Raw genomic sequence first — 15,179 nt, forward strand, 5'->3', positions numbered from 1 at the left:
CATAACCTTTCTTCATTGTAAAACATGAGCTCTGGGGACATCTAGTATGTTTTATTCAAGCTGAAATTGTCATTTTGTTTCCAGTGAATCTTGCGTAGTGATTAAATCTTAGGCAGAAGAAAGTGCAGTAGGACTAAAAATTCTTAAAGAATCATGGGTTAGCTCAGCATGAATACTTTTTCTGCTTGAACGAATGGAGACTTAAATGGCACCTCCATCTGGATTCACAACACAGGTCTCTATTAGAGGCTCAGAGAAAGCAGAAGTAATGAAAGAACAGTGGATTTGTGAAGTGTTACTGCTCTAGCATCCCACGCTTAATTTTCTGAGATCATACTTTTGTGATGCTGTTTTCTTTTACTAGTAGGATCTTGAAAGTCAGTCAGACATTAATGGAAGGATAATGTGGGATTAGGATTTTTCCTCACTATACATAGGAGTTGGGTTTAGAATTACAGTTGTAAAAGAAAGCGAGCAAGCAGACTACAAGACAGGAGTGTTTGGGGTTGCACCAAGCCCAGGTGACACAGCAGTGGAGGCACGGACTCACAGCGCTTTGTGGCTTATGGCTCAGTAAGGAGCTGCAGTCGCGTCAACCATCTGTCGAATTGCTCTTCTTCAGGTATTGCCCTTTCATTTGACAAACTGATCAGAAGAGAATAATGCAGCAGACAGGGTAATCCCAAAATTTTGAATGCAGCTGTGATTTGTAACCTCTCAGAATGATCTGTATCATGTGTGAGAGTTTGACCTCTTCCAGACAATGACTGCAAACAGGCAGCAGTGGTAGTCATAGAGGAACCTGAGTGAAACCTGGGCAGATAGTAATAACTAACTTGTTTGGAGGAAAGATGCTGTGTCTGTGTGATCTGAAACACCACTGATAATAAAATTACTCATTTTTTCTTTAAACAGATCACCAAACCATGACCTCATAGAATGGGGTGAAACAACCTCAGATACTCATGAAGCTGCTTGGCAATGATTATATGAAGTGTGAAATTTAGACTGGAATGAATGTCTGAAATTCTTATGAAAGCAGAGGAAAACAACCAACTGCTGGATTGGGTCTGAAAGCTGATAACAGAAGTACATACCTATAGCAGTTGGTAGTGGATTAATTTCTCTGAACCTTGAGATGGGCAAAGATGATTGGCATTGTTGTTCCTGTTGTATCTTCAATTTGGCACCAACAAAGACGAATGTAAGGGTTAGCTTCCACATTCTTGCAATCAGTGTTTCAGTGAGCAGTGAAAAACTCATTAAAACAGGCAGGCAGAGTGTTAGGTCAATTGGGAGAGATCTAAGGCTGAGCTGGGTTTTCCTGAGCACAGCTTTGATAAATACTCTTCCTGGTTTTTGGATCTACCATCACGTTGTAGTCTTACAACTTTAATGTAGTTAAAGAAATGGACACCTATTGAAAACTGAACCTGCGTGCCAGGGAAAACACAAGGAAAAACAGTGCAAATCCTCATGTATAAGTATGCAATTCAAATTGTGAGGTCTTTTCAAACTAGTACATACAAAATACTCAACCACTTTACCTCCTCCTTACTCTTTCTCTTTTAAGAAATGTCAATAAATGGGGGGTGGGAGGGGAGGTTCCTTGCCTGCTGGATGCAAAATTGTTTTACTTGACTTCTCTAACAAACCACCCTCACTGGTAGAACCACAAATGCCAAAGAAAAACAGTTTTGTCAAAGTCATGAATATTTCCTCTTATTTGTTTCAGCCTTAGGGCTGATAAATTGTGTTGAATCTAAAACTAGATGAAAAATTATTTTGGGATTGCCACTTCCATTTCAAATTTCTTTCCTATCCCTTTCTCTGTTTCCTCCTTTTTGTCCCTCATGTCTTTGCTTCGAAGTCAAGCCAAACTCACAATTTTGCTTGATTTTGTTTTGAGACCTGTTAGACTCCCTTGGTTTTGCCTGTGTTTTTCTGTTGGTTTCTAAACTGGTTTTGATTTGTGGTTCACAGCCAGTTTTAGGTGGCCTGGGGATTGCAAATGCCTTGCCACCAGAACAAAGGAAAACTGCTTTTTGAACTCTGGCAAAGCTAAATCCTTCCTCACATATCCACTCCAGAGATTAAGCCCAGTTTTGCAGTAGTCCCTTGAAATAGAGAATTACAAATCTTAGTTTCAGTGTGAAAATATAAGAGTAAATTTTTTTCTCTGAACTGCAGAATAATTCTTTTTTTTCTTCCTTCTTGCCGTTCCCCATATGACCACTGCTACCTCTTTTACAAATTGAAACTGTTGGAAGTTGACTCTGCTGGAGAATGGATGGTTTGGAACCCTTTCAGAAAAGAAAAATCATTAAAAGACCCACTTTCAAACTCATGGGCTTATTTGCTTTACATGTAGCTTGTCTGCAGTCTGACAGGTCTTGGTTCGTTTGGGCTGCATGTAGTCACCAGTACTCTCTATTTATGTGCAGCTCTTCTTTCCTATTCCAGTGATGCTGAGATCACTACCACAGACCTTCCAGCATCTTCCCCATCTCCCTGGAACTTATTTCCTTTTTGTTCGTTTCCCTCATCAGCTATGATAGCAGATGCAAGTTGCTTAGTTTTGTTGGTCCTGTTGTTCTTTGTGTGTTCCAGCCCCTTTCATTAAATGTGGTCATATAAACCTTTCCTGCCAGTCTCCAAACTGCTGGGAGCACTGACCTCCCCATGCCAAGCTCCATGACCATATATTGAAAACAGAAGTGGGGCTTCCATTTTATAATTCTGGGTAATACACCATTTGTTCGCTCTTGAAAGCAGAAGAGGAAAGCAATGAATGTAGGATTCATGCCAGTCAGTCTACACGTCCTTACCAAAAAGAAAAAGGACCCTTACCGAAAACAACTCAAATGCAGCTCGTTGAGGAGAGCCCTTGAGGACATGGAGGTCCTGAAAGCCATTAGAAAGGAAGAAAGAGGTAGATCAGTCCTAGCACAGCAGCTGTATGGGCTTCCTAGAGCCTCTGGAGGTAAGTCTGACTGCAGTGACCTCCAAGGTGGCCTGCACCATGATTGTCCTGTCTGCTTCTGCGGGTGTTGCAGAACGCGGTGGTGGCTGGCAACTGCTCTGCGATCCCCTCCCTGACTTCTGACTCAAGCTGTCACCTCCCAGAGATCCCGTTATGCCACAGGTCACGCAAGAGAGGAGAGAGGGCCTGTTGCCATGCGTCAGTGAAACGGAAGGTGCATATTTCTCCAAATTCCAGTTCAAATTACAAGTTTCTTGCTGCATAGGAAAATTCATTGTTCCATCTACAAATCCCCACATAAAATGAACATAGGGATGCCTCCATTAAGGAGGTGAGCGATGGATCTCAAATGCAAGGTAGAATGAACATAAGACAAATGCGATGGGAATTGTCTGGTTGAAACATAGAGAGTGTCTCTTTTTAGGAAGCTTTCTTCCATATCATCTCAGCTGATAGAAAAGCAGTAACCATGGGAGTCTCCAAGAAAAAGCTAACCACAGACTCACCACCTGCGCAGAGGACCGATTGATGAAATCTGTATCATCCTGCTGAATACTTAGCCAAAGTCAAAGAGGAATGGCTCAAGTCTTCTATAACCAGAGGCTCCCAGGTTTTTGCTTCAAAGCTGAGAAAAACAATGAGGTTGACCAAACTGCTTTTATCATTTTGCACAAGACCAAAAGGTAACTCAGTGGATTAAAGGAGGGCTGTGGCTTCAGACAGTAGATCTGCAATTGCAGAGTTACCCTTTTTGAATTGCTAGCAGCAGAGCTAATGCAAGTGGCTGATGAAAAAGCATTCAGAAGGCTTTCAAGTCTCTTGCTGTTGGCTTCATGAGGACTTTCTTCATCATGAGCCTGAATGAATTTATTGTCCTGGTCATGGAGTGTGAACAAAAGTGACGGTTCTCACAAGGCACTTAGTTTTCTCAATTCTACTCAATTCTAATTGTAACTAATGAAAAGAATACTACATTTTTAGGATGTGGTTCCAGGAAGCATTTTAAATAGAACTAGCCTCCAGCACTGTTCAAAATTCAATCTAAATAATGCAAGATTGTTAGCAGAAAATACAGTGCTATTAAATAACACCGAGTAATGGACAGCTATTCAGAGGCATTATTCTTGGTCGGCCTGGATCATTAGGACGGAGAGCATGTGACCTGATTTGCACTCAGTAATACCCGTAGTGCTTCAGGAAAGTTAATAAATAGTAAGTGCAGAGCACTATTGACTATGCAGAGTGATTTTATCCATATTTTGTGGATTTCTGGTGCTCTACTAGAAAGCATTAAAATTCTCCAAATACGATTTCTTTCTTCCTACAAAAAAGGGTGCACTTTTCAAAAGTGAAAAGCCCCTTAAAATGACTTTTTTAGTCAAGAAACTTTTGTTTCGGGTACCATAATGTGATTTATATAGTTTGTGAAGATGTGACTTTTTTATAGGCTCTCAACTGAAACAGGACCTAGCAGAGTGCAAAAAGAGCCTTTCCCCTTTAAGATGGGGGACAGGGAAAATGTCCACTGAATTCATGACATTAATGTGCATGTGACACTTAGAACAGGAGGGAGTGGGAAGGGGGCGTCTGTGGCAAATTCAGTCCTTCCTGTCGTATCTGCTGAGATGGCATGTGTTGTTCATGTGGACAGTGGGAAGGCAAAAGAGCTGAGCTAGTGCTAATGTGAAATTTGAAAGGTGACTTCAGCTCTATAACCTATCCTGCTCTCCTTGTATCTCTCTGTGCCTCAGTTTTCCTTTTAAAAATGGGAGTAATAGGCCTGCTGTAACACTGCAGAAGGCTGTGTCAGCACCTGCATCAGGAACCTGGTGTTTTGTGCGGTTCTGTTGAATTTGTAACTCAGATGATGCTGAAAATTGGAGGTTTCTGAGGATTGCCTCAGAAACGACCTTCCCTTCCCTTGTACAAATATGTGCTCATGGCTCACCTCTAACAAGAAGCCATTTGTGCCATGTTTTGTCACCATTTGTTTAGCATGAAGCTTAGAGTTGTGATGAAGTGTCCCTGCAGACCTTTTTATTTTCTTCCTAACTACACTCCCTTGATGGGGTGACATGTTGTTGCTGAAATGATGTATCAGAAAGATTTGTTAGGAAGTATGTTGGATTTTTTTTGCAATTAAAAGCATTGTCATGAGTTTAATTGGAGGGATTAAGCATCCGGTATCATTAGTGTCTAGGTTTGACTGGCAGATCCTTTTCCAGATGCATGGGGCAATTTTTGTCTGCAGTGGCACCCTCTTACCTCAGCTAAACCTAATTGCAGCAGAGCTGCTGCGGAAGAAGCAGTAGCAAAGTGGTAATACCTTCTGCAAGAGCTCGCCTCACCTCCCTTTGATGGGAGAAACCACCCAGCATCTCAGTTTTACTCCAGGCTTTTTTGGTTATGGCATAGCCAATTAAAATGACAAAATGATGCTTGATGGGAGGAAGGGCTTCATTATACTGTCACTTGTACTTTGTAGTTTGCTTTTAAAGGTCTCTGTTAGCCATCACGCCTAATGAAGACCAGAAGCTGACAGTTTGGGTTGCAACAATCCTGTGCAAAGCTTTACAGTAACACCATGACAAATACCAGTTTGAGCTTTTATTGTGTCTCTGGTAGCTATGTTAGAGATGTGAGTCTGAGAGGATTTTAATTTAACCCTGTTTTCATGATTGTGAGGCATGGAGGCTGGGTTGGTTGTATTTATTCTACCCTGATATTGAGAAGACTAAGAAAATCTGGATTTGGACGGCTCACAATACAGTCTTCTGGATTTAACCCTATCAGAGTTCTCTGGTGATAGAATACAGAGTGGTTTTAAGAGTTAAGGGATTATATTTTTCAGGATTTTAAGGCCAAAGTGTGTCAGTGTAACCACACAGTCTGACTTCCTGCATGTTGTACGCTGTAGGATTGTATTTGGCATTTCCTTCGGGGGGAGGAATTCTTTCTCCATGATGCGCTTTAATGTATAGCACAGGACAGTATAAGCCGCCTTCTCAGTCATGAAGTACTGCATGCTGCAGTGACATCTCCTGAAGGTGGGTGAGGCGGAGGGAGAGGAGTGTCTGTAGCGTGTATAGGAAGCAGGAGTATGATGAATCAGTACATCCTGACCTACACATTTGAGGTGGCAATAGGTCCCAGTGCTTGTGGACTTACGATCTTGTAAGAGCTGCCACGCTGGGTTAGATCACTTGTCAACACACTTGCTACAGGGTTCTTCACAGTAAACCAGGAATGAGTCTTTACATCTTCTAGCACTTCCTCGGTGCTGGAAGTGTGTGATATGACAGTCAGTATTTGAATGTGTCCCCGAAGTGTTCGTGAAGATGAGAGCCTGATGAAGAAACTTACGGTGCTGAAAGAAACATGGTAAAAAGGAAGTAAGATAAATGAAAACATCTTTCTGTCCCTGCAGAAACTCAACCTATTGCATGAAGGTGTCCATGTCCTTGACGGTAGCTGAGAATGAATCTGGTCTTTGCTACAACAGCAAGATCAGATATCTGGAAAAATCAGAAATCACTAAAAGAAAGACAATCTCCTGCCCTGATATTGAAGATTACAAAACAGCCAATCAAGAGCCGGACGTGGTATGGTACAAGGTAACTATCGCTGTGTGATTGCTGTCATACTGAAACTAAAAAGCTGCCAGTGCTTTCAGTCAGAGGCTTGGAAATGGCCTTTTCTGAGCCTTGAGCCGTTTGTGACTGGTATGGAGGATGTTCTCCCAGTATTACAGAAGTAAACCAAAGGATAGGCAAAATTATCCAGCGTAGTCATTGACCAACAGAAATCCCTATCAGTGAGGCTGTTCTAACTGATGCAGAAGGTTAACATGATTCCTCTAACCATGCTTCCACATCGCTGTGCATCTGTACCACAGTTTCCGCCTTGGTGGGATGTGTCCTTACCTCATACCGTAGTAGAAACAAAGGGAGGCAACCTGAAACAGAGCCAAAGTGGCATCAACACCACCAGGTTCAGTAGGGCTCACTAATTAGTTTTCATGAGGTCCATTGGGTAATTTCGCCAAGGCCTGCTAATTTTTACTAAAGCCTGCTGTCTGATTTCACAGAGATACATTTACTTTTGCTGAGGCTCACTGGGTAATTTTACTGAGGTCTGTTAGGTAATTTATTACTCAGCAGGTAACTGTGCTGGCTGTACCTTCACCAAGGCCTCTGGTGCCACACACCGCTTTCGGTAGCAGATACAGTGGTGATGTGTTGCCCTAGCTGCACAAGGGGCTAGGAGAATGATTAAAATGAGGGGTGTCAGGCAAGACGTCAGGTACCAAGATCATAGGCAGGTCTTGGCAAATTTTACTTATTGCCTGGATCTGAACTGGAGTCCGATATTTGAAAAGCCCTGGTTTATTAGGAGATAGGAGGAGACAATGGAAAGGGATAGAAAGCTGAGACTTGGAGGGAACAATAAATGTTGGGGCAAGAGGAAAAGCTTGAAGGGGTTATTGGAAGATGGGGTGTGGATCGCTAGAATGAAGAAATCCGGGAGGGTGAGTTTAGGACACACCGGGTTCAGGTAATAAAGGCAATAATGTACAAAGCAGTTAAATGCTAAGTTTTGAGGTCTTGATTGGGCAACCTTGATAACATTCTTTGAAAATGGTTATTTTCGATGAAATAAGTAATACGTGCAGAGCTACAGATTTTTTACTCTTCAGCAGGATGCATCAGAAAAGAACACTTTTAGAAGTTATTATCTGTTTATATTTTTTTAGTGAAATCTCACATGTTCTAGTTTATACTAACAAAATGTGCCATAACTCACTGTTAGATACGCAAGGTTTTTCTTTTAGCCATCAAAGCTGTTTCTCTCAGCATATGTGTGGATATCTTCAGTGTTGTTCATGCATAAAATACATGTATTCAGTGAAGTCTGAAATCTTTAAAAAGAAGGTACTAGGGTTATACTGTTTCTTGCCTTATCTATCTATGTATTGCTGAACACCACATCATGGAAGATCTCCTTTCTGCAAAGAGATCTGAAGATCTCTTTGATTCTGCAAGAGCACGCTACAAAAATAACCTGGCAGGAGTAATCTTCAGCTGTCACGGAGTAGAAATCGGTCTAAGGAAAATGCAGGTACAACCCCAAGTCATTGACGCCTTGTGCTGACCAAAAATAGGAAAGGAAAGGTCTTTGTTCCCTAAACCCCTACGTTGTGTGGGTTCCCCACACAGGCTGTGTGACACCAGCCTGGAGTGTGACAGCTGACTGACAGGTCATTGCCATGATGGAATTGAGCAGAACTGATATTGTTGTTTGATGATAACTGCAAGTCAATCGAAGTTGACAACCTTTAGTCTGGTTTGATAATGAAAAGGGACATTAATGGAATAACCTACTATGTATACCTCCTTATTCATAATTAACAATAAAGAGCTATCAATTTCTAGATAACACCTGTTATCTAGAAAGTTCAATTTCTAGATAACATCTGTGTTATCAGACTTGAGTCAGGAAGCTCAGTAATTTGAAATGTCAATATTAATGTTATGCAGAAGGTATATATGCCGGGTTATCCCTAGAAACCTATTCGTGGTCTGGGGTTTTCAAAAATATTCTAAAGCTTATTATGATACTAAGTGTTAATAGAAATTCATCTCTACAAAAAAGTATAAGTTCATTTATAATGAGATAATTACTTGAATTTCAAGATGATATGATGAATACCGTGATAACCCCTGGAAACCACACTGTGGCACTTCAGATTGTGCTGCGTGAGGCAATGTATATAACAAAAAGCAGGTCCCAGCTCCCGGTGAATACTCTAAGGTGATCCTCTGGTTTAGGATGTGACCCTCACTTCCTGAGGCAGGCATGTGTTTCAGACACAGCACACTGGATCCTCAGTCTTCGAGCGTGACCTATACATGAAGGTGTCATCAGCCATCTTCCCATGTAAATCTGCTGCAGAGGCATTCGGAGGGCAGTTGCTTTTCATTATGTAGAGTATTTAGTGAAGATCTTTATCCAGTGGGACAGCATAAGTTGTCCAAAATAGGATAGTAGACAAATAAATATGAGGAAGTCCATTGGGTTCCTTCTTTATAACTTTGACTGAAAAGAGAAATCCTTGTGGCCACGAGAGATCCTGCCAGCCCCTTGATAGTCTGGGAATTTGGACTTATGGCCAATGAACTGCCGTCACACGAGGCATTAACGCGGCAAGCCCACTGCATGCCGAGCTCAGCCCGCTTCCGGAAGAGTTCTCTCTGTGGGGGGATTAACAAATCAGCGCCAATAATTGCGTATATTTAGAGGGAGTTAGCTGCAAGTTAAACATGCTCTTAAAATAATTAGGCATGAATAGATTTCTACATGCACACCCAATAGGTAGTGATAAAACATTTGCTATCAGGATTTGTTTTAACAATAGTGTGGATTTCACTTATGGCTAGAATTATACTGTATAAAATACCTGGTTTTAAAGATTTCCACAAATAATTCCATTATTATTGTTCACAAGATCCATTAGGCCTGTTAGAACTGTTTTGACAAGGAGAATAAGGATTATTTTGAAATAAATGTATATGTCAAGGCGAGATTGAATGAACAGGAATTAAGAGTAAGAGAAGTTTCATGAAAAATCAACTGGCAGTGGAAAAAAAGTGTATTACATCTAGAAAGTAGAGCCTTAATACATCTCCACCACCTCTTTGCTATTACTGGGTTGAGGGAACGGCTGTGCAAGCTGCCAGAATGGCAGGTGAAGGACAGGTAGTTGTTATCTACCCTACAAAAACTAGAGTTGTTGAGGTGCTGCCACTTAAAATGTCAAGGAAGAGAAAAAGAAGTGTAATAATGCACAACCTAGTTATTGGGAAAAAAAAACATATTTTAGATGTCTAAGGAAAATAGGCTAGGAAAAGGAAACTTTCAGATTCTCCCATCAGTTAAACATGGCACAAAAGCAGAAAAGAACAATAAACTGGTTAAATGAGCAACCATCATATACCTTGGCACTTACAATTAGCAGACCTCTGATAGGAAAATCTAGATTGTCTCCAGAATATGAAGACTAGTTAGATTTTCTGTATGGTTTGTTTATTGATCTTTTCGTTGCTTAAAATAAAAATTATTATGATTCTTTGCCTTCCTTCTTTTTGGCTTTCAGTTTTGCAGGTTGAACTAGTCTGTGAAAAAACAGGCAGAATTAAACAGGCATTATCAACATGTATTTCAAAAGTCCATGTAGTCAATAGAAGAAGATTAATTAGCTAAAATTCAAGAGAAAGGCTTATAAATCATTTTTAAAATGAAATGTTCTAAGTGGACAAGAAAAGAAACAATTAGGGAATCAGTGATACAGTTCCAATAGAACAATTCCTCACTGTAAAGCTGCACTATGTGCAAGCATTGGTTTTGTGCTAAATCATTAATCTCTAGAGTAGTAAAGATTTCAACCTCCTTATTAAAAACAAGTAGAATATAAAAATATAAAGTATATAAAAGTGGAGATTTTTAATCTCTTCACTCCCATAGTTTTCAAAATAAAATATCAGATATAAAAGTGGTAGCATATAGGGTCTTTCAGTACTGTGCTGAAAGGCTGCATATCTGAAATATGCTTGCTTTGTGTATTTTGGGCATTTTCTTCCTTCTAAGTTAAGATTGAACGGAAGTGCATGGTAGTCTTTGCCCAGTGTTCAGATTCGGTTACTCCAAGCAGGTGGTTGATGCAGTTACATCACACCTTTGAACAGGACTAAAAATTGAGTGCAAATCAGAAAGGGCATGATGGCACTTTCCTGCTCAGGAGCTCTCGAGCCATGTTAGTCTAATACAGTCACAAAAATAAGCTGTGATTCCTCTTAGCGCAGCAGACAGGGATCTGGTTTCTGTTCATTCTCTTGCATCAGCGTTAACTAAAGTTCACATGCAAGACCCAAATATGCTTTCCTTACAACCATACTTTGGAGTCGGAAAGATAACTGAACACTCAGGGACATGCAAAGAAATTGCAGTTTCAGTATTCAGAATCTGACCACATTGTAACTGACTAAAATTTGGCCTATTAGGCAATTTGGTCCTCAAATTTCAGGTGCAAGGCCAAAAGCTTACCATCCCATCTTTTTTCTTCCTTATTATTATCATTTAATTTAGAAACTGACATTGTGGATTTGGAACATTGGTGGATTCCCAGGAAAAAAATTATATTTGTGCCATTCTGATCACTTGCTCTCTTACAGAATATCTATGCGAATCAGCATGCTTTCTTGTTTGGTTGCTTTTTAAGAGAGGGCTTTGTTCTATTTTGTTTGCTCTATTTCCAACCCTGCTGTTGCAGACAAGAACAGAAAATGGGGCATAGGTATGGGCTGACTTTTTACATGAATCTCTGAAATTGTTGAGCCTGCTGTAGCTGATGCAAGATTGTCACTTGCAATCTGAGAGCTTTTTCTGTGTTGCCACCCTGAGAGAGGGAATAGAGCAGCATTTAAAGATTCTTTGGCCCGTAATTGTGTTGCTTTGTGTGCTCTGGGCTGCAGAATTAACCAGAGCCTGCAGAATTGTCAGCAGTATTTGATGTTTGAGAGAAACCCTGATTTTCTTTGCAGACTGAACAGACTTGATGTTGAAGTTATTGAGAGACAATACACATATAATCCTAAAGTACAGTTTTAAAGAGACAAGGATCAGATTGTGCCCATACTTTCATGCCAGAGTGGTCAAAAGGTGTTCAATCATGGGTACCGTTAGGGTGGCCAGTGACTGGTCTGCCTGCAAGGGCAACGTGAGGGAGGGCAGAGCTGCTTCTTGCACTTGGGGTTCACTGAATCACACACTTTATAGAAGGGTCAAGCAGCTTCCAAAGATGTTCCAGTAGGACCGTAATTCAGGAGGGTGATCCTAGATTTGCTGAATAACAGCGGAGGTCTGCCTGGGGAAGTCAGAGAGAGCTGCAGACCATCACTACCATGTACCCAGTCAGAGGACCCACATGGGAGTGGGATGCTACAAAGGGCCCAGTCATGGGAAAAGACTGAATCAGAGCTCACACCTCATCAGGAGCCAGAGAAGCCAATGAGGAGACACAGGAACAGAGGAAACCAGGCTTCCTGAATTCTCTTGCTCACAAAACTACTATTATTCTTCCTGTTTTTTTGTGTTGGTAAATGGTTCTAGCCTGAAACTATGTAAAGTTTGCCTTCAGGCTAATTCTTAACAGACATTTTCTATACTTCCTTCAAACAGAAGGTATATTTTAGTGATCTATCCTAAAGTAAAATAAACATCTTGGCAGTTGTTCGTCACGAAAAGAGAAGATACTTCACCATTGCTTCAGGGTACCGCATATGAAACATGGCCCATGTGATATGGTGCGAGCTCTTGTACCTTAAAAACATTTCTGTTTAATTTTACATGCAGTCTCTTCAAATTAATCCCAGTTTTAGATCTCCATGCTATCTAAAATTATATCTGGAATTGAATTGCAAGATATATTGCAAAATATATTGAGATTGTTGTTTACTTGTGTATAGTGCTGAAAATCTGGACAAACTGCACTGTCTTTTGTTGTACAAGCTGGGTAATTTTGGCATTTCATTTTTTTCTGCAGGAATGTAAGCCAAAAATGTGGAGAAGCATTGTAGTTCAGAAGGGAAATACTCTCTTAATACAAGAGGTCCAGGAAGAAGATGGAGGAAATTATACCTGTGAACTGAAGTTTGAAGGCAAGCTTATACGACGAACAACTGAACTGAAGGTTACTGGTAAGAATCTTTGTTGTATGCAAGTAGAAAAAATTGAGTTTTAAAAGAAATAGAAGTGGCTTGCACATATCATCAAATGTATTTGATAGAAGTGAGTCCAAACCAAATCCCAAGAGACAAGCAGTCCCAAGCTGGGGGAGATGAAGATCAAATTGCTGTAAAATTCCACTGCAGACCTCTTCTGCCATTTGCTCTGTACGAAACATGGAAATGCTAGTTATAAAGCAAAAGGTAGAACAGACCTAAGTCTTCCCTATATGGTGGAAGAATTCAGACCCTGGTTTGGTCCCATCTTCCATGCTAATCTGAGGGAAGGTTGGCTAAACCTTTAAAACAGACTTCTGGTAAGGTTTGTTCCAGAATAAAACTCAGCCAAAAGAGTCATCCTGGATGAGTCATTAATTTATTTTTTCATATGATTGTTCCATATTTTTATCTTTGATTTAATTTGTGATAATTAACTTCTTTAGTCTAGGGGTTGTTCTCAGTGAAGAGTGTGGCACAACGTGTTCCTAGAATGAAGCTAGGAATGTTTGACCATTAGGGGGAAAGCGGTCTGCTTCCCGGGAGGTCATACATAGTACATGTGTTTCTGAGTTCATGGAGTATCCACTAATCAACAGTACGTTTCTGTCTCTTTCTGTCAGGTAACAGAAATGAATGGCTAGAAAAGTACTACCTACCTGTATATTCCTGATTCTTTTACGTTCCACTGTAGAGTATGACATTTATAATTATTATTTTGCTTTCAGTGTCTGTGGAACTTTCCAAATATCTGAAAACAGGTTGGGGGGGTTTCAGTCTTTCACGCAAAACCGTACAAACAAATGGTTAGGTGTTTTCCCATCTGTGTTTCGGCATATTGATCGAAATGGAGTCCTGCTTGAAGCAGTGATAAGATAAGTGGAATTTCACTTTCTTATATCAAACTGCATTAGTCTATATGATATTTCTAATGTGTTCTTGAAATACAATTGTTCCCTTTATTGTAAGCGAAATCCATTTGTCTTTTCTTATCATAATTCCTCATTTTAAATGAGTTCTTTTCCCTGAGTGTCAGACTCATATATCATGTGATTCTTTGTTGTCCATTTTTGACCATGGACAGATCTCTAAAGTATTGGTTTGACCTACCTGACCCCAAACCTGTCAAATGAAGATGTAATACCTACCTTGTGAATAGTTGCTATCCTAGGTAGCATGCTGGTCTTCAACCTGAATATGAAATAAGTTTGATGAAGTGAAATTAGGTGCATCTAATTCAATTCCACATGATGGATATTCTGTAGATAACAGATACTCTGTTCTCTCTCTCTCACCATGACCTTGCAAGAACTCATATCTTATCTTCATTATTTGAACACTCGGGTATATTCATACTTCACCATTTAATGTATTTGTGCTAAACTAACTGTAGTAGATGTTGGAGTTATTTGTTCTATTAAAATGTTTATAACCTGAATTATTTAATATGTAAATATGGAATATTATAGTGTTCTTTTTTTGCAAAATACTTGAGAATGAAGAGACTGTTAGCATTGTAATTTGGTGTACAATTCATATTAAATTAAATTTTGTTTAATTTACAAAAGCCACATATGTTAGTATGTTACATAATCAGTGTTAGACACACAGCAGCAAATAGCACAGCAGGAAAAAAGAAATCATCTTCATTTACATAAACAGTAGATGATTTTTAACCAAATACCTTTTCCCAATTTTAAGTGTTTGGGAGACATGTTTAATTTTATGTTTGCTGTTTGAATCTCTTTAGATATCTGCAATAGGCTAGTAAGTTTCTGCAGATGACAACCTGACTATATGGATAAGAGCTATAAATTTAATAGATTGAACCACTTAGAAATGTTATCTTACAGCTTTGTGTTTTACAGAGTTTCTTCTGTTTTTGTTTTGTTTCAGTTTGTGAATTTTATTTCCAAGTAGCTTTTGGTCCTTGTGGATGGGTCAAAGAAAGCTCATACACTTCCCTCAATTCTTTACACTCTCTGATCAGATATTTATACACATTGATAAGATCCCCCTGAGTCTTCTCTTCTCTAGGCTTAACAGTCCCAGCTGTCTCAGCCTCATCGTATGACAGATGCACCCGCTCCCTTAATCTTCTTTGGCACTTTGCTGGACTTGCTCCAGTGTCCCATGTCTCTGTCATACCAGGGGTCCCACAACTGGACGCAGCACTCAGTACGTGGCCTCACCAGTGCTGAATAGAAGTTGTCATGATGACAAAACTTTTTCTAATGTAGCCCAGGAGACTGTTGACCTTCTTTGCCGCAAAGGCACATTGCTGACTTATGTTCAATTAGTCTACCAAGACCCTAGGTCCTTCTCTGCAAAGCTGCTTTCCAGCCAGTCAGTGCCCAGCCTGTACTGGTGCATGGGATTATTCCTCCCCAGGTGCTGGACTTTGTACTTCCCTTTGTTGA

General features: G+C 40.1%; 1 protein-coding gene across 6 annotated transcripts in view; it reads left to right on the plus strand.

Moving 5' to 3' along the window:
- Positions 1 to 15,179, plus strand: part of IL1RAPL2 (interleukin 1 receptor accessory protein like 2) — a 401,853-nt gene that overhangs the window by 214,923 nt on the left and 171,751 nt on the right. For all 6 annotated transcript variants that reach the window (XM_064518225.1, XM_026123130.2, XM_026123131.2 and 3 more), the window contains 2 exons: positions 6,411 to 6,597; positions 12,582 to 12,735. In XM_064518225.1, the coding sequence (XP_064374295.1) occupies positions 6,411 to 6,597; positions 12,582 to 12,735 (341 nt within the window). The remainder of the gene's footprint in view (positions 1 to 6,410; positions 6,598 to 12,581; positions 12,736 to 15,179) is intronic.

Source organism: Dromaius novaehollandiae, chromosome 11, assembly GCF_036370855.1.
Source record: "Dromaius novaehollandiae isolate bDroNov1 chromosome 11, bDroNov1.hap1, whole genome shotgun sequence".
Taxonomy (NCBI): domain Eukaryota; kingdom Metazoa; phylum Chordata; class Aves; order Casuariiformes; family Dromaiidae; genus Dromaius; species Dromaius novaehollandiae.